Source organism: Ornithorhynchus anatinus, chromosome 1 (genome assembly GCF_004115215.2).
Source record: "Ornithorhynchus anatinus isolate Pmale09 chromosome 1, mOrnAna1.pri.v4, whole genome shotgun sequence".
In the NCBI taxonomy this organism is placed as follows: domain Eukaryota; kingdom Metazoa; phylum Chordata; class Mammalia; order Monotremata; family Ornithorhynchidae; genus Ornithorhynchus; species Ornithorhynchus anatinus.
In genome coordinates, this window is record NC_041728.1 from 39,898,610 (window position 1) to 39,925,698 (window position 27,089).

Genomic DNA, 27,089 nt, shown 5'->3' on the forward strand with positions numbered 1-27,089 from the left:
CTCCCTGCTCCCGGGAAAGCGAACCGGCGTGGTAATGGCCTGCACCGGCAGCCCGGAGCCTTCCTGCACTGATGTATTAGAGGCCCGTGTCACAGGAAAGACAATATTCCCTGCTCCCAGAAAGCAAGTGACAGAGACAGAGTGCCCAGGCTCACCCCTCTTTCTCCCTCCCAGCCTGACCTTCTGCGGCCCCTCGCTGCCTCTTGTTTTCTTATTTTTATAGAAAATCAATATCCTTCCTGACACAAACAATAGCTCAGGAGCAGGAATAAATGGGGGAAAGCTGAGATCTCTGTCCATCACCTCTCACTTTAACTCCCCCAAACTCTTTAATTATAAGTGGGCTTGGCTCCAGGTGTTTCCTCCAGTGAAATTGCTAAATGAGGACCATTTTATCCAAAGATTGGGTGATCAATAAAACTCTATAGCGGTAGCTTGTCGGATCAATAGCATTCATTATTTCATGGTTAAGGTAAGTAGCCTCCTTTGCAAGTGGAGGTCATTAATCAGTGTTTAACGGAGCTGCGAAAAACGGATTGCAGGTTGAGGTTATTTTGTTTCCTGTGCCATGAGCAGGGGTATTTGCCAAGGATGCTTTTCTGGGCATATTATATTCCCCTGCCTAAGATACTACTAGGCAACCTAGCATCTTGTAGGGCTGCAGTATTAAATCCTTGGGTATTTTAAATGTGCAGGAGATGTGATAAAATTTTGATTTTTTTCCGATTCAAAAAGGAATCATTTTAAAAATTAAAAGTGAAGCCAGAAGCCACTAATTTTTTTTTCTTGCAGAGGTTGAGAATGCACCTGAATTTTTGTGCTTGTTTTTTTTTTCTGAAGAGCTTATGTAAGAGCATGTTTAAGTTGAATGACTCCTCTTAGCGAGACTTGAAATGAAATGAATGCACCCCAGGGCACTACTGTTGGAACAATCCCAGCACCTGGGAGTCATGAGGGTGGTGAAGTCTGTGTGTTTGGAGGGGCCTTCTTGATTTGATGCAGAACTTTGAAAAGGACCTCTGTCATCGGGGTGAAGGGATGGCATGGAATGTGAATGAGTGAGAGAGAGAGAGATTGTCGTGCTCCCCAAAGAAGAGGAACTTTTCAGTTGGACGGTGCTTGGGGGATCAGTGTGAACCAAAGACCGGGAGGGAGGCCATTAGCTCTTCCCAAAAAAGCACACACCCAAAGCAAGCCCCAGAACTGGCTGGTTTGGAAACTCACTCCTTCCTTTACCCTCTCCTTTGAAGCCTAGAAGTTCAGGGATGATTATCCCCACCCGCCCTAAAGCCAGCCTCGCGTCTTGAAAGTTTACTGTAGGTATGCCTCAGAAGACAGGCTTTAGGACTATGCGCTGCTGATGCGGGTTTATGCCGAGCACATTATGACGCTCCTTTTAGTGCTCGTTCCCAAGAGGGTTATCTGAGTTTAACTCATTTTACTCACCGAGACCTCTCACTCGACAGTCATGCTACAGAGTTGACCTTAGCACTTCCTTTCCTTTCCATTTATTAAGTGCTTACTGGGTGTAGACCACTGTAGTAAGTGCTGGAAAAGAATACCCAGTTGGGAATTAGACACGGTCCCTGTCCCTCAGGGGATTCATAATCTAAAATTCCGTTTGACATAGATAATGGCGGTGCTTTTGACTCAAGGCGTCTTTTTTCTGGGTAGAATGAAGAAGAAAACCTACAAAATGAAGTTTGGTCTCCTTTCTTCATGCCTCGGGTTTCATTCCTCCATATCATGGCTGTTTTGTGAAGAGTGGTATCGTGAGACGTGTCGTAAGCCATATGGAAGGAGGTGGGGGATGCTCAGTTGGCCTTGGCATCTACATTCGCACACCGGGTTAGGACCTAAATGAAGATAACTCCATTTTTGAGTGGGAAGGAAGCGTAGAGATGTTTTTCCATCGATTCCTTGCAGTCAGGTTCTGTCCCAGAATCAACCCCAATGTGACGGCGGAGCCCAACAGATAGGTAATTCTTGTGTATCTATCCCAGCACTTAGGGCCGTGCTTGGCACATAGTAAAGATCCTAACAAATGCCGTTATTATTATCATCATATTACTATTAATACAAATGAGGCCACAGATTACTCCTGCCCCCTCCTTTCCCCACCCTGAGCCTAGCATTGTTTCGGCCCGTGTCCCTCCCTCAGCCCCGTCCTTCCGACCCTGCGCTCCACTCTCTTTGTTCTGTCATCCCTCCACTTTCCTCTTCCCTTCCTGGTTTGTAGGGCCGCTTCGCTGCCCCAGCCTCAGCGGTCGGCAACAAGCCAGATAGGGGAAGAGCATCGTGTGGTGCCGGGAGTTGCACGCCGGCCATGACTGCACTCACCCACTTCCTGTCCCAGAATGACTCTGCCTTCGCCTCTCGGGCTGGGGGTAGGGCCAGGACTAAGGAGAGGGGTGCTCTTAGTGGGAATGGACAAAGGGGCCAGTGCTGTGCTGGACAGCCCTGTGGAAGTGGCTACTGACCTAACTAGGACCATATGATTTAAAAGAAAAAAAAAAGCCAGAGTGGGTGGGCAGATGAGAAGGGGATAGAGAACTTGCTAGGAGCAGGGGAATTTAGGGAGGGAATTGGCTTATCTGCAGTGACCGCGCTTACTGTCAAGGATGGAGACTGATGTATGCTGGGGAAAAATCAACAAATGGTCGATCGTACTTGTCGAACGCTTACTGTGTGGAGAGTACCGTACGAAGGGTTTGGGAGAGTACCGTACGAGGGTTTGGGAGAGTACAGTATAACAGTATAGCAGAGAACTTGTCTGCTCTCAATGAGCTTAGATCCCGGGGTTGTATGTTCTGTAGGATGGAGTTTGCCTGCTTTACATTTACATATGTGCACATAAAAACATCTAAATATAAGTGTTTTATCATCGGTACATATTTACATTGTTGTATTATTTTGGTAATTATTTTAGGTCTGTGGAATAACTTATCTGCTTCCTTGAAATTCCCGTAGTTTTTCAGTACAGTTCTTGCTTTTAACCTACAGGCTGGGCAGAGAGGCGAGGTATGATGGTTAGAACATGGAGTTGATAGTTCAGAGTCCAAAGTTGTATTTTTTCTGACGTGTATGTGCCTGAAGTTATCTTTATAATAAGGTTAACAATGCTTGTTTCAAAAAAGGGGGGAGTGTGATCCTGTGGAAAGAGCAAAATACTCAAAGTCAGAAGATCCAGGTTCTAGTCCCAGCAACTTCTCTTGTTTGCAGTATGACCTTGGGCAAGCCACTTAGCCTCTCTGGACCTAAGTTTTCCCATCTGTAAAATGGGGACGAGACCTGATTTCCTTCCCTCTTAGATTTTGAGCCCTGTGTGGGATGGGGACTGTGTCCGGTATGATTGCCTTCTACCTACTCCAGAACTTGGCCCATAGTAAGCAGTTAATAAGTACCATCATCATCATCTTTGAGTGGAAAGCTATTTGGCAGGGTGATTATGAGTTTTTTATTATTATGAATTTAATAATCAGCCTCCTATCTTCCTACTCCAGCATCTTCCCTCTTCAAAGCAGTATGTCTTTCTGCTGCCTGGATTATTTCTCTAAAATGTCACATTGTTCATGTCTCCCTACTCCTTAATAACTTCTAATGGTTACCCTTTTTTGTTCAGAAGAAAATCCAGAAGCAGAAAATCGAGACCATTGGCCTTTAAAGCACTCAATCAGCTCTCTCCCTTCTCCATATCCACTCTCTTCTCCTACTTCACCCTAGTTCACTGTGTTTATTCCTCTCTACAGTAGAGATGGTAGACCATACCTTCCTTCAAGAAGCTCACAATCTAGTGGGTAAGATGAGAAAAAATAAGTTCCAGATAAAGGAAGCTGTGCCCTTGCTCTCATCTCTCTAGCTCCTGCCTTCCTGCATGCCTTGAACTTCCTCACCTTTCACTTCCAACAGTTCACTTCATTCCCCATCTATAAAGCCCTTCTAAAACCACATCTGTCCCCGTCGTCTATCCCCCCTTTCCATTTCGCCCTTCGGCAACACCCAAGGACTTAGCTTCCCAGAACCCTCACGGTACTTACTGTATGTGTCTTCTATCCTCTATTATTCCCCCTGCCCTCAATCTTTTCAAGTGTCGATACCCCCATCTAGGCCGTAAGCTCCTTGGAGGCAGGAATCGTGTCCTCTTCTTTCCTACCCTCCCAAGCGAGTGTTCCGTACCCAGTAAGGCCTTTGAGTAAGTGTGATTGAGTTTTTATAGTTATTTGTCCTCTCGGAACCACATTCTCTGGAGCGGCTGCATCTCATTCGCGGGTAGCTTGGACTCCCCATCCAGTGTGCGCAGATCATATAGGGGGTGTGGGTGAGGTTAACAAGCCTCTGGATTTTGAGCAGTGAAAACCGCAAAAGGAATGTCGATTGTCGAACACGTAATTGGGGCCAATAGGTTATTTTTGGTGCTGTTCTTCTTCCAGTGAAACCAGCAGCGTGTGCAGCAGCAGCAGCGACCCGGGCCTCTTCACCAACGACGAAGGCCGCCAAGGTAACCTTCAGCCAGGCCCATGGACGGGGTTCACGGGAGGAAATTAGAATTTACGGGGGTGACTCTCCTGGAGTGAGGCGTTTGGCCAGTGGATTGAGCGAAGGGGATGGGATTGGGGCGTTCCTTTTCACAAGAGCCATAAACAGGCACTTTGGTTTCTGGGGCAGTTTGACTCTCGCTGGCATAACCTCATTGCCTCTCTGTACTTGATGATTCATTAAAGGGTTTCGCTCTGGGGTTGGGTGGGTGAAATAAGCCTTCCTTGGGGCCACAGGCTGGCGGGATTCCAAGTGTGGTGGGGCTCTGTGAGCCGAGCGGACCAACCCGGCCCTGGGTTTGGGGGCAGGGGTATGAGCTCAGGCTTGCTGAGGGACACCTGCCCGTTCCCCCTGCCCACCCCCTTGGGGATCACTGATCACTACTCCCCTGGCAGGGAGGGCAGCAGCAAATCTTCCTTCCACTGTGGTGGTCATCCACTGTTGTCACCTCCTCTTTTGCCTTGCCCCTAGTTGCTCCCTGCTTCCTAGAGTGGGCTGAAAGGCAGCTTGGGGGGCACCTCCCCTGTGGCAGTCTCAGAAATGCCTTAATGCCCCTTTTGCAATCCCTCACTTGCCCACATATTGCGGGCATGTGGATGTGTGTGTGTGTGTGTGTTTACATGCATGCATGCGTTAGCCGCAGGTACTCAGATCCCACACCCACAAATCCCAGTTTTCAGATTGACTCTCCAAATGTCCAGGCGTCTGCAGGCAGACATACGAGGACTCGGGTCACCCGAGGACCTCAAATGCACCCTTAACGACAGGGAGCCCGAAGAGTCACCCAGCTACCTCTGTGGTAGTTCTGCTCTGCCTGAAAGCGAAGCTAGCCACTGGAGCCTGAATGAGCAGGCTAGCTTTTTCCTCTCATCTCTCTGATTTCTGATTTCTCCTACTGATCATACCCTCTGTTCCCCCTGCCCTCCCCCAACTGCCTTTCCTATGTAAGGAGTTAGTGTTTAGAAGACATCACCATGGCACCCAACTCCATTCAGTCTCCACTACCCCTCAGGTCATGGTCCTCAGAGCCTCAAAGTCCAAAGAGAGGAACGAGGAAGGGACCTCATCCAACCATTAGTCACGGGCTGTTTGCCGTCCCTACTTAGGGCCGAGAAGATGGGGCCTGGTTGCAACAGGAAGGATTCAGGTTAGACACTGGAAAGAACTGTCTGCCAGATTGGCTCGTTGAAATATGGAACTGATTATCAAAGGAGATTGTGGCGTCTCCTTCCCCAAGGAGGGGATCTTTACAAATAGGCTAGATAGCCATCTGTAAAAGGGTGGTTTCTGGAGAGCCCCGCCTGAAGCGGGGGTAGTCTAGAGGTCCTCTCAAGGTCCCTTCCTGCTCAGTCTTCTTTAGGTATTTCTAAAGCAATTTCCCAGGATTACCCGGGAAACACAGGTCCCCCTTCCAGGACTGTGTGTGCCGTTCATCGTTTAAAAATGTTTCCTGCCTGAACAGAATGTGCTCGCAAGCTCTTCTGGGGGGGAATACTGACATAAAGGATATATGGAAAAGCAGAGAATCTTATTAAAATAGCCCAGGCTCAGCCGCTTGCCTTTTTGGGGTGAGCTTCTCAAGGAGGTAGCTGCTTGGCTGTTATCTCAGTTTGTGTTTCCTAAGGGGAAACTGGGCTGAGCTGCTCTAATGGGAATATTATCGGGTGAAGATCATTCACCAAGACACAGCTTTGTTAATTATATTAACTCTGCCTTTTGGAGACTTCCACAGTGATTTAACAGTTGTCACTAAGCTGGGTGTAAGAGGCCCATGGCCCTGACAATTCAGGTGACTGACAGGTCCAGAGTAGCTCCCGGGAGGACTCAGTATACCACAGGGTTAATCTGTCCTTTAACCCTTTCAATGCTCCCGTAGAGCTTCCTGTTCTTTGTTTGTTTCCTACTGCCCTTCATTCCTAAAGTAGTGTGAGTAGTAGTATATATATACAGCACATATTTGATGGAATGCCCCGTACTGAGCACTTGGGAAAGACAAAACAGAAAAGTCACATGTTTTTCTGCCCACAAGGAGTCTACACTCAAATGAGGGAGATAGGCATGAAAAATACGTACAATGAAATAGTTAAATAATTGATTGTCCAGTTTGGTTTTCACGCACAAGGGCTGAGGATAGGTAGAAGTGAGTTCATAAGTGTTAGAGTTGGCTGATGACTGTATAAAATTTCGAATGCAGGGAATGACCTGGGAAGGGATTGCTGGAGGAGGTGAGATTCTAGAAGGGCTTCAGATGGCGGGAAAGCCGAGGCCTGTTGGGAAGCGAGTTGGTGGGAGAGCCTTGAAACTGATTGTGAGGGGGGTTTTCTCTGATGCAAAGAACCCCAGGAAGCCAGAGGGTTTTTTTAAGGATGAGAGCTGAGACGAGCAATGTGTTGAAAAGAATGATCCGTGTAGCATAGATTAGAGAGGGAGAGGCTGGAGTCAGGGAGACCAGCAAGCAGCCTGACATAATAGTGTAGCTGCGAGGTGACCAGATCTTGTTATCTGGGTGGTAGCTGTTAGGATGGAGAGGAAGGTGAAATGGGTAGGAAGGACCGGCAAGATTTGGCAATAATTTGAATGTGAATGTTGAAGGAGAACGAAGAGTCAAGAATGACAGCGGAGTTGCCAGCTTCTCAAACCGGGAGGGTGCTGGTGTAGTCGAGGAAAGTGGGGAGGTTAGGGCGAAAGGTGATGAATTCTGTTTTTAGAAACGTTGAGATTGAGGTGCCGGCAGGACATCTGTGTAGAGAGGTCATGGGGGTGAGAGGATATATGAGATTGCAGGTAAGATTCTGCAGGTTAACCTTGCATCTGGAGAAAGTGGATTGGGAGGGTCGGTAGGCAGGTGTGCCAATATAGCAGAGACATCTGAGGGACTCCTCAATAATAATAATGATGATGATGATCATCATCATCATACTTGTCAAGTGCTTACTCTGTGCTAAGCACTGAACCTTTGTCCCCATACTAGTAATAATCCCTTGGAAAGAGAGCAACATAGATTTGCATGTATTATCTACTGACCACACAGAAGTGGGAGGAGAGAGAACTTCAGAAACTTCCAAATTAGCATTCGAAGATATATTTAGGGATTAGAACCTTCGATTAGTCTTTTTCAGTGGGACAGAATAGACCAGGTTTTTTAATAACAACTCTGTTTAATGCAGGGTGGCTTTATTGGGCTGCTTTTAAATAATGGTGGTATTTGTTAAGCGCTTACTCTGTGCCAAGCACTGTTTTAAGCACTGGGGTAGATACAAGGTAGTCAGATTGTCCCATGTGGGGCTCACAGTCTTCATCCCCATTTTACAAATTAGGTAGCTGAGGCACAGAGAAGTTAAATGGCTTGCCCAAGATCACGCAGCAGACAAGTGGCAGAGCTGGGATTAGAACCCTCGTATTCTGACTCCCAAGTCCATGCTCTTTCCACTAAGCCACGCTGCTTCTCAGTGCGCCAGTCTACTCATGCTTGTTTTGATGGAGAGGAGAGATTAAAATAATCTCTGCTTCTGTAGTGACCATCGCTTCCTTCAAAAGTGTAAATTAGAATGTGGTAGCTCCAAATGACACATTGACTCTGGGTGATTGTAGGAGAGGTTGGAATTTCCAGGAGTAACTGCCCTTCTGGTTATTTTAGGGGATGATGAGCAGAGTGACTGGTTCTATGAAGGAGAATGTGTCTCCGGATTCACTCTCCCCAACCTCCTACCCAAGTGGGCACCAGATCACCGATCTGAGGTGGAGAGGATGGACTCGGGCCTCGACAAGCTTTCTGATTCTACATTCCTTTTGCCGTCTCGACCGGCCCAAAGAGGTGAGGCTGGGAAACTTAAGTCTGTTTTTTAGGTTAGCCCCTCCCTCTCCCTCCCCACTTCCCGAGCCCCTCCAGTCTGGTTTCTGTTCCTTCACTCCACGGAAACTGCTCTCTCTAAGGTCACCAGTGACTTTTTCTTGCCAAGTCCAATGGCCTCTACTCCATCCTAATCATCCTCAACCATTCAACTGCCTTTGACATTATAGACCACCCCCTACTCCTAGAAACACTGTCTAACCTTGACGTCGCTGACTCTGCCCTCTCCTGGTTTGCCTCTTGTCTCTATGGCCGCTCCTTCTCGCTCTCTTTCGCAGGCTTCTCTTCTGCCTCCCATCCTCTAACTGTGGGAGTCCCTCAAGATTCAGTTCTGGGTTCTCTTCTGTCCTCCATCTACACCCATTCCCTTGAAGCGCACATTCACTCCCATAGCTTCAATGGCCATCTCTACACGTATGACTCCCAAATTTACATCTCCATCCCTGATCGCTTTCCTACTCAGCGGTCTCGCATTTCCTCCCATGTTCGGGTCACCTCTGTTTGTCTTGCCGACACCTCAAACTTAGCGTTTCCAAAACAGAACTCCCATCTTCCCTCCCAAGCCCTCCCCCCAGTTTTTCTAATCACTGTAGACAATACCATATCCTCCCTGTCTCACAAGCCTGTAACCTTGACATTTTCCCTGACTCGTCTCTCTCATTCAAACCACGTATTCGTCATCACCAAATCCTGTTGATTCTACTGTCACAGCAGCTCTAAAATCTGTTCTTTCTCCTCCATCCAAACTGCTACTACACTGATTCAGGCACTTAGAACCCACCTTGACTACTGCCTCAGCCACCTTGCTGACCTCCCTGCCTCCTGTCTCTCCCCTCTCCAGTCCTTACATCACTCTCCTGCCCAGATAATTTTTCTAAAAAAAGCATTCAATCCACTTCTCCCTTCTCCTTAAGAACCTCCAGTGGTTGCCCATCCACTCGGCATCAAGCAAAAGCGCCTTACCATTGGCTAGAAAGCACTGAATCAGCTCTCCCACTTCCACCTTACATCACTAACTTCCTGCTATATCCCAGGCCACACACTTTGGTCCTCTAATACCAACCGACTCAATGATCCTCGATCTCGTCTGTTTCATCGCTGACTTCCTTGTCCATATCCTCCCTCTGGCCTGGAACTCTTTCCCTTCCATATATGAGAGACCACCACTCTCGCCACCTTCAAAGCCTTATTAAAATCACTTTTCCCCAAGAGGCCTTCCCTGATTAAGCTTTCCTTTCCCTTATTCCCTCTCCCTTCTGTTTTGCCAGTGCATTTGGATCCATAATCTGTAAGTATTTGATATTCACCCCAAAGCACTTATGTACTAGCTGAATTTATTTTAATGTTTTTCTACCCTTCTAGTCTGAAAATTCCTTGTGTACAGGGGTTAGGTCTACCAACTCTATTGTTCTGTACTCTTCCAAGTGCTTAGTACAGTGCTGTGCTCTCAGTAAATACCACTGATTGTGTTTTAACGTCCTGATGTCAGCCTCTCTCTTTGGTTGCCAGTCCTTTTCTCATGTTCCATCATCAGCCACCCCAGTAGTTTGTATCCTACAACCTAAAGTGCTATTAAAGAAAGAATGTGAAAGAGTGGACCCACATATATTCGTTCTAGAATAATGATAGTAATGATGATGGTATTCAGCACTCTCTGCGTGCCAAGCAATGTGCTGAGCAGCTGGGGTAGGTACAAGATGAGATTGGACTCCACCTCTGTCCCATACGAGGTTGACATTCTAAGGGTGTGGGGGGAAGGGGAAAGGATGGATATCTTATCCCCATTTTCCATCAAGGAAACTGTGGCATGCAGAGAGGATCCCGCATAGTGTACTTGATAGAGCATGGGGCTGGGAGTCAGAAGGTCATGGGTGCTAATCCTGGCTCCGCCACTTGTCTGCTCTGTGACCTTGGGGATTCCAGATCAAAGCCACTGGGCAGTAACAACCTAGCGAACGTGGCAGATCAAACCCAAGAAGGTTCTAGCATGAAGCTTTTAATATAACACAACTGAACATCTCCTGAAAACCTGGGAGGGAACACACTTTTCAAAGACCCCTTTAATAACTAGGACTAAATCAATCAGTGTTATTTATTGCTTACTGTGGGCTGAGCACTTTAATAAGCCCTTGGGAGAGTACATTACGGCAGAGTTGGTAGACATGTTCCCTGCCCATAAGGAGCTTATAGTCTAGAGACCAAGTTAAATGAGATATTGATTATATATTTCAACCTGCTTTTCCTCTTTTAGACTAAATAAATACTTGACTGAAGATCAGACACAAGGAACCAGGGTGCAAATGAATTCCCAGTGCCTCTTCTGGACAGCATAGAGCTTCGTTACTTTCAGGGGTTATCTAAGAAGTTGTTTTCTGCTTGCATTGTTCAGGCCCCTCCTGTTTATTTTCCAGGGTTCCATGCACGCTTAAATCGTCTGCCTGGGGCAGCCGCACGATGTCTCAGAAAGGGACGGAGGAGACTTGGAGGCAAGGTAATCCCTTTTGCTGTATGTAGTGGCTGTCATGAGGATACTGTCTATTGTGCTTGTAGTAATTACAGTTTTCATTAAGTGCCCATTTATAACAAGTATTGTACTAAGCACTGGGGTAGGTACACGATAATCAGGTCAGACACAGTCCCTGTTCCACATGAAGGTTATGATCTAAATAGGAGGGAGAATGGACACTTTCCCCAATTTACAGATGAGGAAGCTGAGGCACAGAAAAGTGAAATGACTTGCCATGGGTCACAGAGTAGGCAAGAGGTGGAGCTGGGATTAAAACCCAGATCTTCTGATTCCCAGGCCCTTGCTCTTTCCATTAAGCCACACTGCTTCTCTTCTTCTTACTGCTTCCCACACTGTTGCTCAGTCAGATATGTCATTCCCAGTCATCAGGAATCCTCAGGGCTCTTTTGGAACCTAAGCCTGCATTTTAGGTCCCGATACAGAAGTTTGATTATTTGGGAAGTGAAACAAAAACATTCAGAGGATGTAGCTTAACTTTGACAAATGAGGATTAGTCAGTGAAAGGTTCACTAAAAATGAATCTGAACTTCTTTACTGACCTTCTCATGGGTGGCACTTCTATTTTTAACTCTGTGCTTCTTTATTTCTTGAAATCCAGCTGCAGTGGCTCTCACTGCCATGTCAACATCACCAGTTTGAAATTCCAAATTTAAGTCTTCTGTCAAGTTCACTCAGATTTCATGGCCACTGTCTGGAGTCAGTCTTTTTTCTGGAACTCTTCAAAGAACACCGGTCGTGATCTCTCTGCTCCCCAGTGAGAAACCATGGACCCCCTGGGAACCCTTTGGTGCGGATCCTGAAGGGTTTGGACAGCCCGCCCTTGCTTTTGAACTGCAAAAGCAGGACCAAGACCAAGGCGGGGGTTGGGGAGAAGGGGGGACGCCTGGCCGTGAAGCAGAGGGCATTTGCGAGCACATCTGTTTTCTACAATGCTGAGTAAGAGAATTCAGGTTAATTTCAGTGAACCCCAGATTTCCATATGATTGTCAGAGGGCTAATCTCTCTTGGGGTAACACCTTAGCCCTTTACCCTTTGGAAGCTCAGTTTAGACATTAAAATGTATGCTTTTTTTTTTCCCCTGGTGAAATCTCCTGGAGGAGCTTTTGGGAAGAGGGGGCCATTTCACTTTTCTACCACCTCCTACCTCCCTCCTGGCTTCATTTTAGCCACTTGAAATAGGAGTCTTCCACTGGTGGGGAAAATATGAGATACCTGTATGGTTCTCCTCAGCCCTCCTTCAGAAGGGAACTGGGACTGGCTGGATGTGCTTTTAATGATTCCAAACGAGTAGGATAATATTTACTTGTTTAATTCATCTTCATCACCTTAAAGGGGTATTTGTCATTTGCAGCGGAGGTCACTGCTTCTCCCCCAACAACCCTCAGCCACCACCCCTCCACCGCCCCCCTTCACTTTCTCCTTCCTCCCCCCATCTCGCTTTCTAAATTGTAATCATAAATAATGAGTTTCATTCACAGCTCCCCGCTAGCGAGCTGCTAATTACAGAAAGTACGGCTTGTAATTTACACCGTAATAAACTGTAAATTTAAACATTACGGCACTTTAAGTTAATAATTTTTCCGCTGTAACAAATAGCCCATTTTTCAGTCATCCTCCCCCTGGCCCTCTTACCTCGTCTGTGTCTGTGACCAAAAGGCATGGCCATATGGGATGAAGAATACAGGGTATGAAACCTTTTCATTTAGCTCCACTCCCGCCCAGAACCTGACCCCAAATTAATTTTCTGCAGCAAATTGTTACGCTAAGATGCGCACCAAATGCTTTGGCTAATCCACCTACTCCGTCCAACGCACAGAATACCCAGAATGTTCAGGAATTTTATTTCTTCACGTGACCGGTGCCTGCACAGACTTGAGTTATGCGTGCGTTTACAACTCCTGTCCACCTCCATCATTTTGGGTACCTTCAGCGATGCTGATTAGCCTTCATAGATCATGGGTTCTCCTTCCGAATGAAGGCCGAGTTCCTCCTTTCCTTTACATAACTCAAGTAAGAAGACCGGTCCCTTCCTAATTCTTTGTGTTCTGTGATCACCGCTGGTCCTGTACTTGGAAAAGTGAGAGGCTACCCCCTAAGCGGGGACTGGCTTTGGATTCCAGAGAGGCCGGAGAATAAAATTGGCAGGGACGGGGAGATATTCCTCGGTGATGGAATTGCATCCCATTTTACTGAACGGCTCTCCCGGGGTACTGCGGCCGGACTGGGCCCTCACTGTTCAGCAGCGGGCCACGTGGAGTTGGCCGCTGCTGTGTTGCTCCGCCAGGACTTGACAGCGGGGGTGGAGAGGACCCCAACACCCCTGCTTCTGAAGAACTAGACTGAAAGCTTGTCTTGGGTGAGGAATTTGTCATATTGTTACACTGTACTCTCCCAAGAGTTTAGCACAGTGCTCTGCATACGGTAAGTACTCTGTGAATGCAGTTGACTGACTGACTCACTGTCGGGCCTGTTAGCTGTGATTCCTTAGCCGGCTTTGGACCAGCGGTGTTCAGTGGGCCGGTGGGCCAATCTTAGGAAAGGAGCTTGAGCTGGTTTTCTTAATGACGGAAGTTGATTATTGGGAGGGCCAGTATTTGTGATGATGCTGAGAATCCTCTTTCTATGTTTTCAGGAAAGCAGCCTGAGCAGCCTGGGCCACGAAAGGCTAAGCCACATCATAAATGACCCACGTCAGAAAGAGTAAGCACTTGTTTTCCTCTGATTGGTTGATTTGGGCTTTAGGAAAAGGAAAGATTAGGCTTACATGGCACTGTTCTGTCTTATGCTTTGCATCAGAAGGAAGTCTGATGAGTTGTATCTGAAGCAGCCATTCCACATGGTATTAGATCCTTATGAAGCTTCCCTGCCCTTTTTGCAGAACCATATGTGAACTTTTGCCTTTAAAATGTAGGAGCTTTATTATAAAGAAGCCCCCGATGTTATGTCTCTTGAGTCTCTGCAGAAGTACATCCAAAATGCATGGATTCATAGTCCCTTCCACGTTTCCCTTTCTTCCAGTCCCTGGGAGCTTAATTCAGAGTGAGCCCATCTGTGAGTGCTGACAGGAAACTTGGCATCTTATCTGGTTGCTGTGGTTGGCACAAGAACCAAACAGCGAGCTGTTTGTTTTTGATGGAGGAGACATGCTCTGCTCTTTCTTAGGACAGACCCATCCCACAAATGCTACTTTCAGTAGTGTTCCTTGGATCTTCCCTCTGATTATCGTAGCTGCTGCCCAGTTACAGTAGAATGTGCCTGACGAGGCCTGTTTGTAACCTGCGACCAATCTAGTGTTGAGATGACTTCAGTATCATGGTGTCCCTTATGGCTACGAGTTCATCAAAGAGCATACTGCCTTAGCTTCATTATTGTCCCACACTGTACCCTGTGTCCTATGAGAAATCCTATTCCACTTAGTGTTGTTTGTGCTGCGAAGGTTGCACGTGGTTTAATATATCTTTCCCTCTCTCCCCCAATTTCATCTTTCCTACTTTTTTTATCTTCACCTCTTTCTCTCGTCATCATTCCTTTCTTCTTTTGCTGACCCTTTTCCCCATTTTGTTCTTTTTGTTCTCTCTGTTCCTCCAGTTTCTGGTTACCATCAACTGGGAAGAGGGATCGCAGTCAGGTAAGGTGGCTCTCCTCCGTCAACTTTTTTCTCATTTGGTTTCCTTTCCTTTAGAAAGAACAAAACGTTGCCTTCTGATTACCCTCACATCCCTGCCTGTGCACACGAGGTAAGGAAGCCCCAGGCCTTGCACCTTATTCTGGGATTCACAGAGTGCCATTTCTCAAGAATATAGGATTCCACTGAGTTATTTTGAAACTTTGTGGCATAGCTCATGAAGAATGTGAATGTCCCTCTTTTGAGTTTGACTGTGAATGGCCATCGCATGGTATTATAGCCACAAGGCTCACATTCCCTGGCCTTGATGAGTTTTTAATCTATTGGAATGGACAGGCAAAAGTGATTTTCAAGTCCTGATGACAGAATCAGTCAATTGAATTTATTAAGCATTTAACTGTGTGCGGACCATTGTACTAAGCTCTTGGGAAAGTACAATTTAACAGAGTTGGGAGTTAGATTCCCTGCCCACAACGAGCTCACAATCTAGAGGGGGAGACAGACATGAATATAAAGGAATACATTACGGATTTAATAAATTTTGGAAGAATAAGGATGTAAGAGTAGTAGTACAAATACATTAGGATGAAATAGCTGAATAAATAATTGAATATACACCGATAGATGTACATAACTAAATAATGAACTGTAATAATTGTAGTAATTGTGGTATTTAAGTGTTTATGTGCAAGGCACTGTATTAAGCACTGGGGTAGATATAAATCACTGAGATTAGACCTCACCCCTGTCCCATATGGGTCTCAAGGTCTGCGAGGAAGGGTGAGCACGTACTTTAACCCCGTTGTACAGATGATGGAACTGAAGCACAGAGAAGTCAAGTGACTTGCTCAAAGTGACACAGCAGACAAGTGGCAGATCTGGGAATAGAACCCAGGTCTCTTGCCTGCTAAGCCTGTGCCCTTTCCATGAGGCCACTATGGGTATACACCAGTGGGCATATGTAAGTGCTAAGAGGGGAGGTGTTGATGTGACTAGAATGTTATGAATCAGTCAGGGAAGACATCTTGGAGGAGGTGGAATCATAGGAAGGTAGTGAAGTCTGGACATTATAATAGTATGTTTCTGACATTATGAACTTACTCTGAAATTTACACAGCACAGTGCCTCACCTTCCTTTCAACAGATTGATGTAGTAGGAAATCCATGATGATAACTGTCACAACATATATTCCTTGCTTTTATCTCTAGCTTGTTGTGAATATTGAACTCCACTCAGCCATTTTCTCCTGTGACTCATTAAAAAAAAATTCACAACTCCCCTCCCCCCCCCCCCCCCGCCCCCACACACAAGCATGCATTTGGCATTCTCTCCTGTGAGGTCACTTCTGTGCCACGGCAGTTATATAAGGAGTTTCACAGATTTGTGTATTCTGAGTTAGTGTATGTATTTTGATAGGTGGAAGTGTCAAGTGGAAAAAGTACATGTAGGTGACATGTATTAATAAAACAAGTCACTTTTTTATGAAATAATGCATTAAGTATACTATACCACAATTACTATTTTTCTGAAAAATTGCCTCTCACCTTCTACCTCCTTCCTTTTCCAAATCTCAAATTGCCACTCTAGGCCAGGACTTTTGGGAAAACCAAACTGGCCTTGATTCCATAGCATTGTGAGAGCTCAGTTGAGAATTTCCCATCCTTCTCTTTGCTGTACCCAGTTTCATTCTCAGAAATAGAAGCATTTTATGAGATTAACATCAAGTAGAGAATTGGTCCCCGAGAAATGAAGTTCTTGTGTATTCTCTGAACTACAGCAAGCTGGAATAAAATTGGGCACCTAAAAAAAAATGTTTGGAACAGTAACACTCCATCATTCATCCATCTTAAAAGTGCCTTTAACTCCAGGTATGAGGGGAAATCCTGCCCAGAGCATCAAGAATTATCATTTATTTCATTTTATAAACCTGGAGAAAGATTGCAGCTATTCCCACATTTTGAGAAATTACCATTCTTCTCTTGATTCTGTTGTTGCGTGACAAGTGGAACATCCCACATAAGAGCATAAGCATTGCGTTAAGACCAGGGGTCTGTCCAGCCTGGTATTTGATCTTCAGCAATGATCTCAAAGATCCTTGGGGAACGATTGTGACGTTGCCCTCCTGGACGATCACTGTCTCAGTTTTGCATGTCTGTTTAACGTCCCTCACTTTCCATCATCCATGTGTCTAATGCTGTTGGGCCGTTGAAACATCTGTAACATTCCCGCTAGTGACCCCTTATATGTTTCTCTTCTCTGGATTTTTCCAAATCCTTCTTGAATCTAATGGTATTTTCTGCCTGCCGAGCTTCCTGTGAAAATGCAGTGCATATACTCATCACCTTACGGGCAGAATGGAACTCTCCCATCCTTTTTAACAGAGGATTTGTGACTGTATTCTCTTGGCTAATTCCACTGGAATATTGTGAAGATGGAACCTTTTAACAGGGCGCAGTGGCAAAACTGTGCGCTGATGGCATTTACAAGGAAAGTGATCATATCCTTTACCTGAGGTATGCCGCACTAAGCCTCTGGAAGAGTATTTTTTGAGGCAACCGGGGCAGCCTTAAACTCGTTTACCCTGCCCAGTATTTGGAGCCTGCTTGATTTGGGATCCGTTTGCAGGTCCCCCGTGTGTGGCCTGCACCGGGCTGAGCCCAAACCCTCCTGTGCTGAGTGCCAGGGAGGCGAGAAAGTGTTACACCGTGTGGTCTATGGCCCTGCTGGACCTATTCCCAGGGGCTTTCCAGTGGGGAGTTGGAACTACAGACCTATCTATAAATGGGATTTGTGCCGGCGTGGGGCAGAAGCAAGACTTGCCGGGCACCCAGTCCTTTCAGGGCATGACCTCCTCACCCTGAGTTACGTAAACTGTAACCTGACAGGCGAGATGAGGGCGTGCGGGGGGGAAGATGTCTAGAAGTGCTCCGTAAAGTGTCAAAGAGATGTTACTGAAATGATCTCTTCTTGATCCTTTTCATCTTCCAGTTTAATCCCCTGTCTCCCCTTTACTCTCTGGACGTCCTTGCTGATGCTTCCCACCGAAGGTGCTTAGCAGCGCACTGTTCTGCCAGGTAAAGACGGTCTCACCTTCCAGTCCCTGCTTGTTGGAACAGCACCTTTCAAAATATTCACTGAAGCCTTTCCGGCCTGTTGAAGCTCACGTAAGGGGTTGAGAGAGAATAAGAAAATGTACTCTCTTTTTTTAAAAAAAAAAAAATTGAATTACTGGAGATTTGAGCTTGGTCCTAATTCTTCATCTTCCCACAAACTGAATAAACCAAAAATTTCAAGCAGGTCACTTGTGAACTTGTTCATTTGTTAGCTAATGTGTTCTGGCAAAGGGAACAGCTATGGTGGTTTTGAAGACAGGGGACTTTTTTTTTAATAGCACTCCTTTATTATGTTTGTTGAATGCCTTTTTTGTGCATTTATCATCAATCAATCAGTGGTAGTTACTGTGTGCTTACTGTGTGAGGAGCACTGTACTTAGCACTTGGAAAAGCACAGTACAGTAAGATCCCTGCCCACAAGGCGTTTACAGTCTGAGGGGGTGTTTATAGCTGTCCTTTGTTTTTGAAGAGAGTGCTACTAGCCGCTAGGAAATATTTGAAAAAGCATCATTTGAAGACATGCTCTGTCCCCAAGGAACTTAACATCTAGAGGGGAAGGCACAAGAAAGAAAATACTCATTTCTAAAAATAGTGAAATGAACCCATTCCTCTACCCTTTCCCAACCCCACTCCAGTTAAGCAAAATACACAACCTTCTAAATACCTGTTCCAAGCTTGTCCTCCCCCACCATCCACTTCTGTGAAGGGTTGGGGTCTGGGCACCACCCTGATGGGCAGGACTGCTGTGTGACCTTGGGCAAGTCACTTCACTTCTTTGCGCCTCAATTACCTCATCTATAAAATGGGGATTGAGATTGCGAGCCCCACGTGGGACAGGGACTGTGTCAAACTCAGTTTGCTTGATTCCCTCCCAGGGCTTAGTACAGTGCCTGGCACATAGTAAGCACTTAACAAATGCCATCATCATCATTACTATTCTGATTATTATTATCTTGAGGCCCTGAAAGACCCCAATGGCAGGGGCTGCTTATTAAAATAGGAATGCATGGTGTTTGCAGACCCGGTAAAAAAGAAGACTTAGCCGAGGTCACAGTCCTTTCTACTAATTTGGACTGCAGTTTCTTCATGAAGCAGCATGGAAAAGCTGGCACCCTGTAGTGGAAACAATTTTGGAAAGAGAATATTTGTAATGGTAGCAAAAAGAGGATGGCAAATCACTGATTAGTATAGACCTTTCCCCTGTTTAGCACTGTTCAAGTTCTACAGTCCTAATTTGTGTATTCGGTGAAGACACCATTGTTGAAATTCACCTGCCAGGGCTTGTGTGGCTGCAGAGGTCAATGTGAGACTCATAGTCTCTGCTAAATGTGCACACAGTGTCCCTTGATGTGTTGTTATGTTTAATGTTTATCATCCCTGGTGCTTTTTTCTCTCCTGCCTCCATGTCTCTCATTCCATACCAAGCTTATGCTCGGAAAGGACCCCTCTTTTCTTGAATTGCAGAGTGCCTTGCTGATTTCTCCTCAGCGGTTGGCTCCTGGGGAATGCAGCATTGTCTGAGGATGCCACAATGCTTTAGGCCTTAGATGATTGTTGAACCCATCATGTGGGAAGTCTGTCTATCATATGGGAGGCCATCCCTTCAGAGAGACAGAGCACATAAATAAAACTGTGTCATATTGAAGCTGAGAGTGAAGCAAATTTTCTGCCTGACCTTACCTCAAAGTTGTACCCTGCTGAAATCAGTAAAATTATTCCTCTTTCTAGTTTCCTGCTCCCCTTTACATGCCATTTCATGTGGCTGTGAGGGGCAGGACTTGTGTGGTTCATCTGTGGGTGTCATTACCCAGATCACTCTTCCATCTCTTCCCCCACCAGCGCTGAAACCTGAGTTGTTAGAAAAAGTCTTAGACTGCCCTTCTGGGCTGCCTTACTCTAAGCAAAAGAGCAGTTTGCATGCCTCTCAAAAATTGGCAATGGTTGAACTCTGAGAAGGAATGTGGATGATTGTATTTCTCTACTTTGCCCCCTCCCCTCGTAAAAGCTATTTCCCTATTTGTTAATCATTTGATAAGCACTCTTGGCCGCTGTGAAACCTTTCACAAATGCGAATGATAGAAACCCTGTTTTCCAAGACGGTTGCGACTTTTTTGACCTAGTGTGTATGCATTCCGTCTGAGGGACTCTCGAAGGAGAAAAGCTCCAAACCGAGAAGAACTTTCCCAAAGAGTATTGTGGCAAATCAGTCAGATTAAGTCCAGAATCACCAGCTGGACTGTGGGCACGCTGACAAGGAAAGGACCTTTTGGCAAATGCCTGGTGTAGAAGAGAAGTCTTAACGAAGAGGCAGGCGAAAATGCATTCAATTATACCTGATAGAGATTTCCTTTTTTGGCTTTTTGTGTGGAGTGGGGGAAGATTTCATTCAAAGCATCTGGAGAGCCCTGGGAATTCCACACCCATCATTAGAATGGTTTTTGTGTGTGGTGATTCTGTTATCATTAGTGGTATAATTTTATTTTGCGAAGAGAGAAGTGTTTCCTGTTTTATCGCAGCATTCCCCGAGGATGGCTGGTGTATTAATTTGCTCTCTTGCCTCCTGGCTGTTCCCAGGCTGTTTTTCCTCTTCATCATGGAATTTTTAATGGGGCTGTTGCCTCTTGAGAGGCATGTGAGGAAGAGGACCTCAGGGAGTGCTTCCCTTTTTTCACAGGCCTATAATTACTCTCCTTTAAGAGCACAAAGAGTTTGCTAATCATGCCTGGGCTGGGAAGGATTCTTCCTGTCAGACGGCTGGCCTGGCCTGCAGAGCAGAGGCTGCTCCTGCCCAGACTGTTCTCATCCCAATCACCCTCCTCGCGGGTGTTTCTCCCGACAGAACCCGGAAACCCCAGCCGGGCACCCGGAGCGCCCGAGTCCGCGACCGGATCCTCCGTGCCTGGCTCGGCGGAGAGCTCGAAGCACGTGAGGGCCCGCACAGGGTTCCTTTTGGGCGATGGTGGATTGGGGATAAGAGTCAGGGCCTTTTCTGCCCTCGGTCTCAGAGCAGTCACGACGGATAGGCAGACGAAGGGTAATTTCTTGGGCAGTCTTCAGGGCACTCATTTCTGTAAGTGGTGCCGTTCAGAAAATGTATTCTAGCCAGTTGTTGGCCTTGTTTAAGGTCTCGGAAGGGTTTGTGGTCAAGTGCTGTGAGAGAGGCAATCCGAGGGAAAGGGGCTCAGGGGTTGGGAAACGGTCCCAGAGCCGGGAAACGGGGGTGTCTAGGTCCCCCTACTCTAACCCTGAAGCCCGGGTTCGGGTCCCTAGGGGTAGAGGCACCTGGGGTATGCCTATCAGAAAACCAAAAAATCGCTGAACGCCTGCTCGTTTCTGGTCGTTGCTGGAGACCCACGTTTGCCACCAGTAGGAATAATAGTACTAAGTGGCAAAACACCATTCTTAGTTCTGGGATAAAATACACGGGTGAGAATGAGTCACGTTCCCTGGCCCCCAGGAGGTTCACAGTCTTAAGAATAAGGGACTGCGGATGCTCACGGAAAGATAAAACAATAAAAGCACAAAAACAACATAAAAGTCAAGGGCAATGTTAAATGCAGTAAGAGCTACAAGGTGTACTGTGAATAGAAGTGCAGAGTTTAAGCTCATCGTGGCTCACAGCCCAAGTCGCCAGAGCTAGCACCGAAGCAGCTCAGTCTTCCCAACGTTCTAAGTTTCGGGGAGGATCCCTGCCGCTGCCTGTCTTTTTCCAAGCCCCAATGGTAGTGATAATAATAATTGTGGTACTTGTGTGCCAGGCAAGTACTACTAAGCGCTGTGGTGGATACAGGCAAATCAGGTTGGAGACAGTCCCTGTCCCACATCGGGCTCACAGCCTCAATCCTCATTTTACAGGTGAGGGAACTGAGGCATTGAGGAATGAGGGGGCTTGCCCAAGGTCACACAGCAGACAGGTGGCAGAGTGGGATTAGAACCCATGACCTTCCGAGTCCCAGGCCCATGCCCTAGCCACTGTCCTGTGGTACAGGGCAGGTACATAATGAGTCCAGGATGGCAAGGAGGGATGGGATTTATCAGCAGTCCATGAACTTGGACACCTACCAAGCACAATTGACCCTTTTCTTGTGTAGTAATATTAGCAATAATAATAATAAGTGCATTTGTTAAATACATACTGTATGCCAAGCACTGGCTAGTTACAATACAATCATGGCAGACACAGTCCCTGACCCATGTGGGGCTTACGAGCGAAGAGAAGCAGTGTTGCTTAGTGGATAGAGTGTGGACCTATGAGTCAGTAGGACTTGGGCTCTCATCCCAACTTTGCCCCTTGTCTGGTATGTGACCTTCGACAACTCACTTTACTTCTCTGTGCCTCAGTTCCCTCATTTGTAAAATGGGGATTAAGACTGTCTGCCCCATATGGGACTGGGACTGGCTCTAACCTGATTACATCGTATCCACCCCAGTCTTTAGAACAGAGCTTGACACATAGGGAACACTTAACAAATGCCATCATTATTATTATCCCCATTTTATGGATGAGGAAACTGAAGCACAGAGTTTTGACTTGCTCCAGATCACACAGCAGGCAAGTGGTGAGCCAGCATTGGAACCCACATCTTCTGACTACCAGGCCCCATGCCCGTTCCACTAGGCCACACTGGATATGGAAATGGAGCCTTTAATTTACTAAATTTCCCATTTCCTCCTCCTTCCCATTCCCTCAACTTCCAATGTCAAGACAACTCTTCAGTCTTCCTTCCTAGTGCAGGAGTCCTTCAAGTCCCCTTCAACTGGAAAAGTGTAGATCTGTTTTCTTGGTGATATCCCCAGGGCCTTCCCCACCGAACCCCATTATGGTTTTTGTTGTGAATCAGTCAGGAGTATTTATTGTATGTATACTGTGAGCGGAGCACTGTACTAAACACTTGGGAGAGTACAGTATAAGGATAAAACACGTTCCCTGCCCACAATACACTTACATAATGAAACCGGTGTTCACGTTTGATTTTGGGGGATTCTTTGGTGGAATAGCACCTCTCACTCGGGAAGCGGAGCCCAGTGTTTGGGGGTATTCATAGCTCTTATCCCAGTGCTTAGAACAGTGCTTGGCACATAATAAGCGCTTAACAAATACCATCGTTGTTGTTATCCCAGTGCTTCTTGAGATTTTTATGTAGCTGCCCTCAAAGATGATATTACTGATGGTGAGATGATGATGATGATCTTTATTAAACACTCTCTATGCACCAAGCACTGGAGAAGTATTTGTTGTAATATAATTTATTGAGCGCTTACTGTGTGTAGCGCACTGCACTAAAACTCTGTGAGAGAATACACTGGTGGAAACAGGCACAGGTCCCTGTGCTTCAGGGGACTCAGAATCTAAGACTTGAAGTGGGGAGAGGGAAGTGGCGAAACATTAAAAGATGACCCAAACATATCCACAGAATAGACTCAAAGCCTCGGTGGGAATAGAGGAACGTGAGAGCATGCGGGGATAGCTTTTATCCCTGAGCCGGTATGCACAGAGCATGCCAGGAGTGGGGACCTTAAGTGATGGAGGAAAGGGGAAGGTATAATCAGATAGGACACAGTATCTGTTCCACACAGGGCTCAGTCTAAGAGGGAAAAAGTACATTTTGCAGATGAGGAAGCTGGCAGAGACAAGATAAGTCACTTGGCTAAGATGACACAGCAAGCGAGTGGCAGAACAGGGACTAGAACCCAGATCTCCTATTCACAGTCCTGGGTGAGAGTTTTACTGCAAAGACTGCTGTAGGGGCAGCACCCCCTCCACTTTGTTGTCCTAAGGATAAATCCTGCCTGGGATCGTGAATGACAGCTGACAACTAGTTTTCCAGTGAATTTCCTCGCTTTATCCACCACTCCCTCAGCCCCACAGAATGTGTGTGCATTTCATTATATTATTTATAATATATATAATTAATATAAATAAGCATTGTTTACATTCATTCAATAGTATTCATTGAGCGCTTACTATGTGCAGAGCACTTTACTAAGCGCTTGGAATGTACAATTCGGCACTAGATAGAGACAATCCCTGCTCATTGATGGGCTTACAGTCTAATCAGAGGAAACAGGCAAAAACAATAGCAGTATTGCTTGTCTCCCCCTCTAGACTATAAACTCATTGTGAGCGGGGAACATGTCTACCAATTCTGTTATATTGTACTCTCCTGAGTGCTTAGTACAGTGCTCTGCACGCAGTAAGCACTCAATAAATACGACTGATTGCCTGATGAAGAACTCACCCAAGTGTCCTGAAAAGCACTAAAGAATGGACTATTTATATTAATATATTTGTTATATAGTAATGTCAGTCTCCCCCTCCAGACTAAGCTGGTTGTAGGCAGGGAATGTCTGTTGTTATATGGTACTCTCTCAAGCGCTTAGTACAGTGCTTTGCACTCAGTAAGTGCTCAAGGAATATGACTGAATGAATGACTAACCTTCCTTTGTCAAGCTAGCTCTGAGAACCAAGGGCCAGCGAGACCCAAGTATTGATCATGACAGCTCTTACTCTTGGATTTCAGAGCAGTGGATACTGGATATTGAAGAGCTTTGAGAGAGTGATTGGGGTGTTCTTTCAGATTGCGTTCCATCTTACCCCTTTTGCTGCACATCTTCAACCACTGTCTTGAGACGGTTGGTGGATGGTGGCACTATCAAATAATCACGATCCATGATGACTACCATTTCTGCAATGTTTCCATCAAAACCGAGAGCCGAGCGAGATCCTTCTCAGTCGATCAGTGGCATCGAGCGCTTGCTAGATTCAGAGCGCTATCCTAAGTGCTTGGGAGAGTACAGTTCAATAGAGTTGGTAGGTATGATCGCTGCCCTCAAGTAGTGGGGGAGATAGACGTTAAAATGAATTAGAGGAGGCAGAGTGTAAGCTCATTGTGGGTAGGGAATATGTCTATTATATTGCACTCTTACCAAGTGCTTAGTACAGTGCTCAACACACAGTAAGTGTTCAATAGATATGATCGACTGATGTGTGAATACTGTGGAGCTGAGGGGGTGAAAATGACAAGATGCTTAAAAGAGATTCAAACCCAAGTGCATAGGTCATGTAGAAGAGAGGGCAAATGGGGTGGGAAAATGGGAGGTTGGTTAAAAAAGGCTTCTTGGAAGAGATATAATTTAGGCCTTTGAAGATGGGGTGAATGGAGGTCTGTCAGGTGTGAAGGAGAAAGGAGTTCGAGGACATGGGCAAGGAATTGATGGCAAGGGAGATGAGATTGAGGTACAGTAAGTAGGCTGGTGTTTGAAGAGCTAAGTGTGATAGACTGGATTTTTGCAGGAGATGAGAGGGTTAGGAGGAGGGGGAAAGCTGATTTAGTACCTTCAAAACAATGTTAAGGCATTTTAGTTTGATGTGGCAGTGGATGGGCAGCCATTGGAAGTTTTTGAGGAGTGGAGAGATGTGTGCAGAATTATATTTTTAAAAATGTAAAATGAAGTATGGCTTGGTAGGGGGAAGAATAGGAGGCTGATATAGTTTTCAGGAATGGGCATGGTAAGTGCTTAGACCAGTATGTTAGCAGTTTGGATGGAGAGGAAGAGGGTGAATACTAGGAGTGTCGTGAAGGTAGGACCATCAGAATTTTGATGAAAGACAGTACGGGTTGAATGAGAGAGATAAGTCAAGGATAACGCCAAGATTTGGGACGTTTGTGAGACTGGGAGGATGGTGGTGTTGTCTAAGGAGATGGGAAAGTCAAGGGGAGGAGAAGGTCTTGGTGAGAAGACAGAGTTCTGTTTTTCAGTTTGAGGTGTCCCATGGGACATTCAACTAGAGGTGCCCTGAAGGCAGGAGGAAATGCAAGACTGCGGAGAAGGGTTGGGGCTTGAGAGGTAGATTAAGAAATCTTCCATGTTAACACTGTAGTTGAAGCCATGGAAGTGAATGAGTACTCCAGGGAGTGGGTGTAGATGGAGAATTTAAACACTTAGTTTCTTCATCAGTTAATGGTGAGAGAACATTTAGAGGTCACCTTACTATCTCATATTAAATTCTTTAACTGAGCTTATTATATAACCAAAGTAGATTATGTGACTGAAAGGGGAACCAAATTGTTTAAAGACTCTTCAAACCCTGCTTCCCTATACTTCTCTTTGGGCTACTAAGTGTCTCTTATTAGGAGAGTGGATGCTCTGATGTTTCTGATGTCTCATTAGTTGAGCAGATTATGAAGGTGGCGAAAGAGCCCTAAATGTGCTGTAGGGATGGTGATTCCCGGGGCCCAATTGGGTAAGTGGAGAGGAGAGCATCCCTCTCTTTAGCAGCTTGGGCCGTGATTGGCTGAGCTCACTGTTCTACAGTCTGCTGTGTGTACAAATGTTACCATCTGCATATCAGAGTTGCGTACCCAGCTGGCTCTGCCACTTGACAGAGTAAGAAGGAGTGCCACTGATTTTGAACTTTGGAGCTGCTGTAAACAGCCTCAGGTTTTACCTCAGGGTATCGAGGAAGGAACCTTTTATTTCTCCTAGATCTGTTGGGGATGCTGTGATGCCCAGGTCTAAGCTGCCATGGCACAATAGCCTTTTAAGGAGGGACGTTCTGCTCTAACACTCAACAGTCCCCCTAACCGCCCTGCGAACTCCCCTTCGCATACACAATCTTCAACGTCACAGTGCAATATAAATTGATATAGAACTCTAGTAAAATAATTTTTTTTATAATTATGTTAGCACAAATGTGAGGCAGAATATGTGTTCTTAATAAAATTGTTAACTCGTGGGTATGTATGTAAGATCTACACTGTACCTTTACTGGTGAGATCTGTGTGACGTAATGAAGAGTGGACTTTAGGATCTAAGAAAAGCCAGGTGATTTGTCTGCCCTCATCTCACCCTACTTGGGTATTAAAAGAGAAAAGTAAAAGAAATGAATGAGGGATTTATAAATTACCATAAAACAAATTTACAGTGGTTTATAGCAAACATATTGTATTCCACTGATAGCGTTAGTTTGTTGTATAGATGTGTCTTCACCTGCAGTTAGCTGTAAAGCTTTTTCTGAATATGCTGAAAATCTTTCTTAGGTCACTGGCTTGTCCTCCCCCAACATGCATGGCTAGATGACAGTATTTTGTGGGTGTTACATAATACTTGCATATTTTGTAATTAATGTGAAAATGCTTGGAGTGTATAAAAGCTTGAGGTGATATGAAGCACTCCTACTTCACCTGAACTGGGCACATATGAAAAGTTACAGAGTCAATCAGTCAGTCATTCAGTGGTATTTATTTAGCACTTTAAGACCCACTAATTAACTAAAGCCTTGGTTTTGCCTGGGCCTCTTCTCTCTGGCACAGCCAGTCCCGATTCCTCTGATCAGGAGCATTCCCTGTTTTGACACCCTCAGAAGTCACTGAGAGTTTGCTTGACTCTCACTTTCATTCTATGCAGACAGTGGTATCAGTAAACATTAAACTATG

At 45.8% G+C, this 27,089-nt stretch overlaps 1 protein-coding gene across 6 annotated transcripts in view; it reads left to right on the forward strand.

Moving 5' to 3' along the window:
- GPATCH2L (G-patch domain containing 2 like) overlaps positions 1–27,089 on the forward strand; it is a 108,190-nt gene that overhangs the window by 64,083 nt on the left and 17,018 nt on the right. For 3 of the 6 annotated variants that reach the window (XM_029047647.2, XM_029047593.2, XM_029047920.2), the window contains 6 exons: positions 4,431–4,498; positions 8,174–8,350; positions 10,798–10,877; positions 13,546–13,613; positions 14,596–14,650; positions 17,528–17,613. In XM_029047647.2, the coding sequence (XP_028903480.1) occupies positions 4,431–4,498; positions 8,174–8,350; positions 10,798–10,877; positions 13,546–13,613; positions 14,596–14,650; positions 17,528–17,613 (534 nt within the window). Of the gene's footprint in view, positions 1–4,430; positions 4,499–8,173; positions 8,351–10,797; positions 10,878–13,545; positions 13,614–14,501; positions 14,542–14,595; positions 14,651–17,527; positions 17,614–27,089 lie in introns of all 6 variants that reach the window. The other 3 variants (XM_029047734.2, XM_029047854.2, XM_029047789.2) reach the window with 3 other exon arrangements.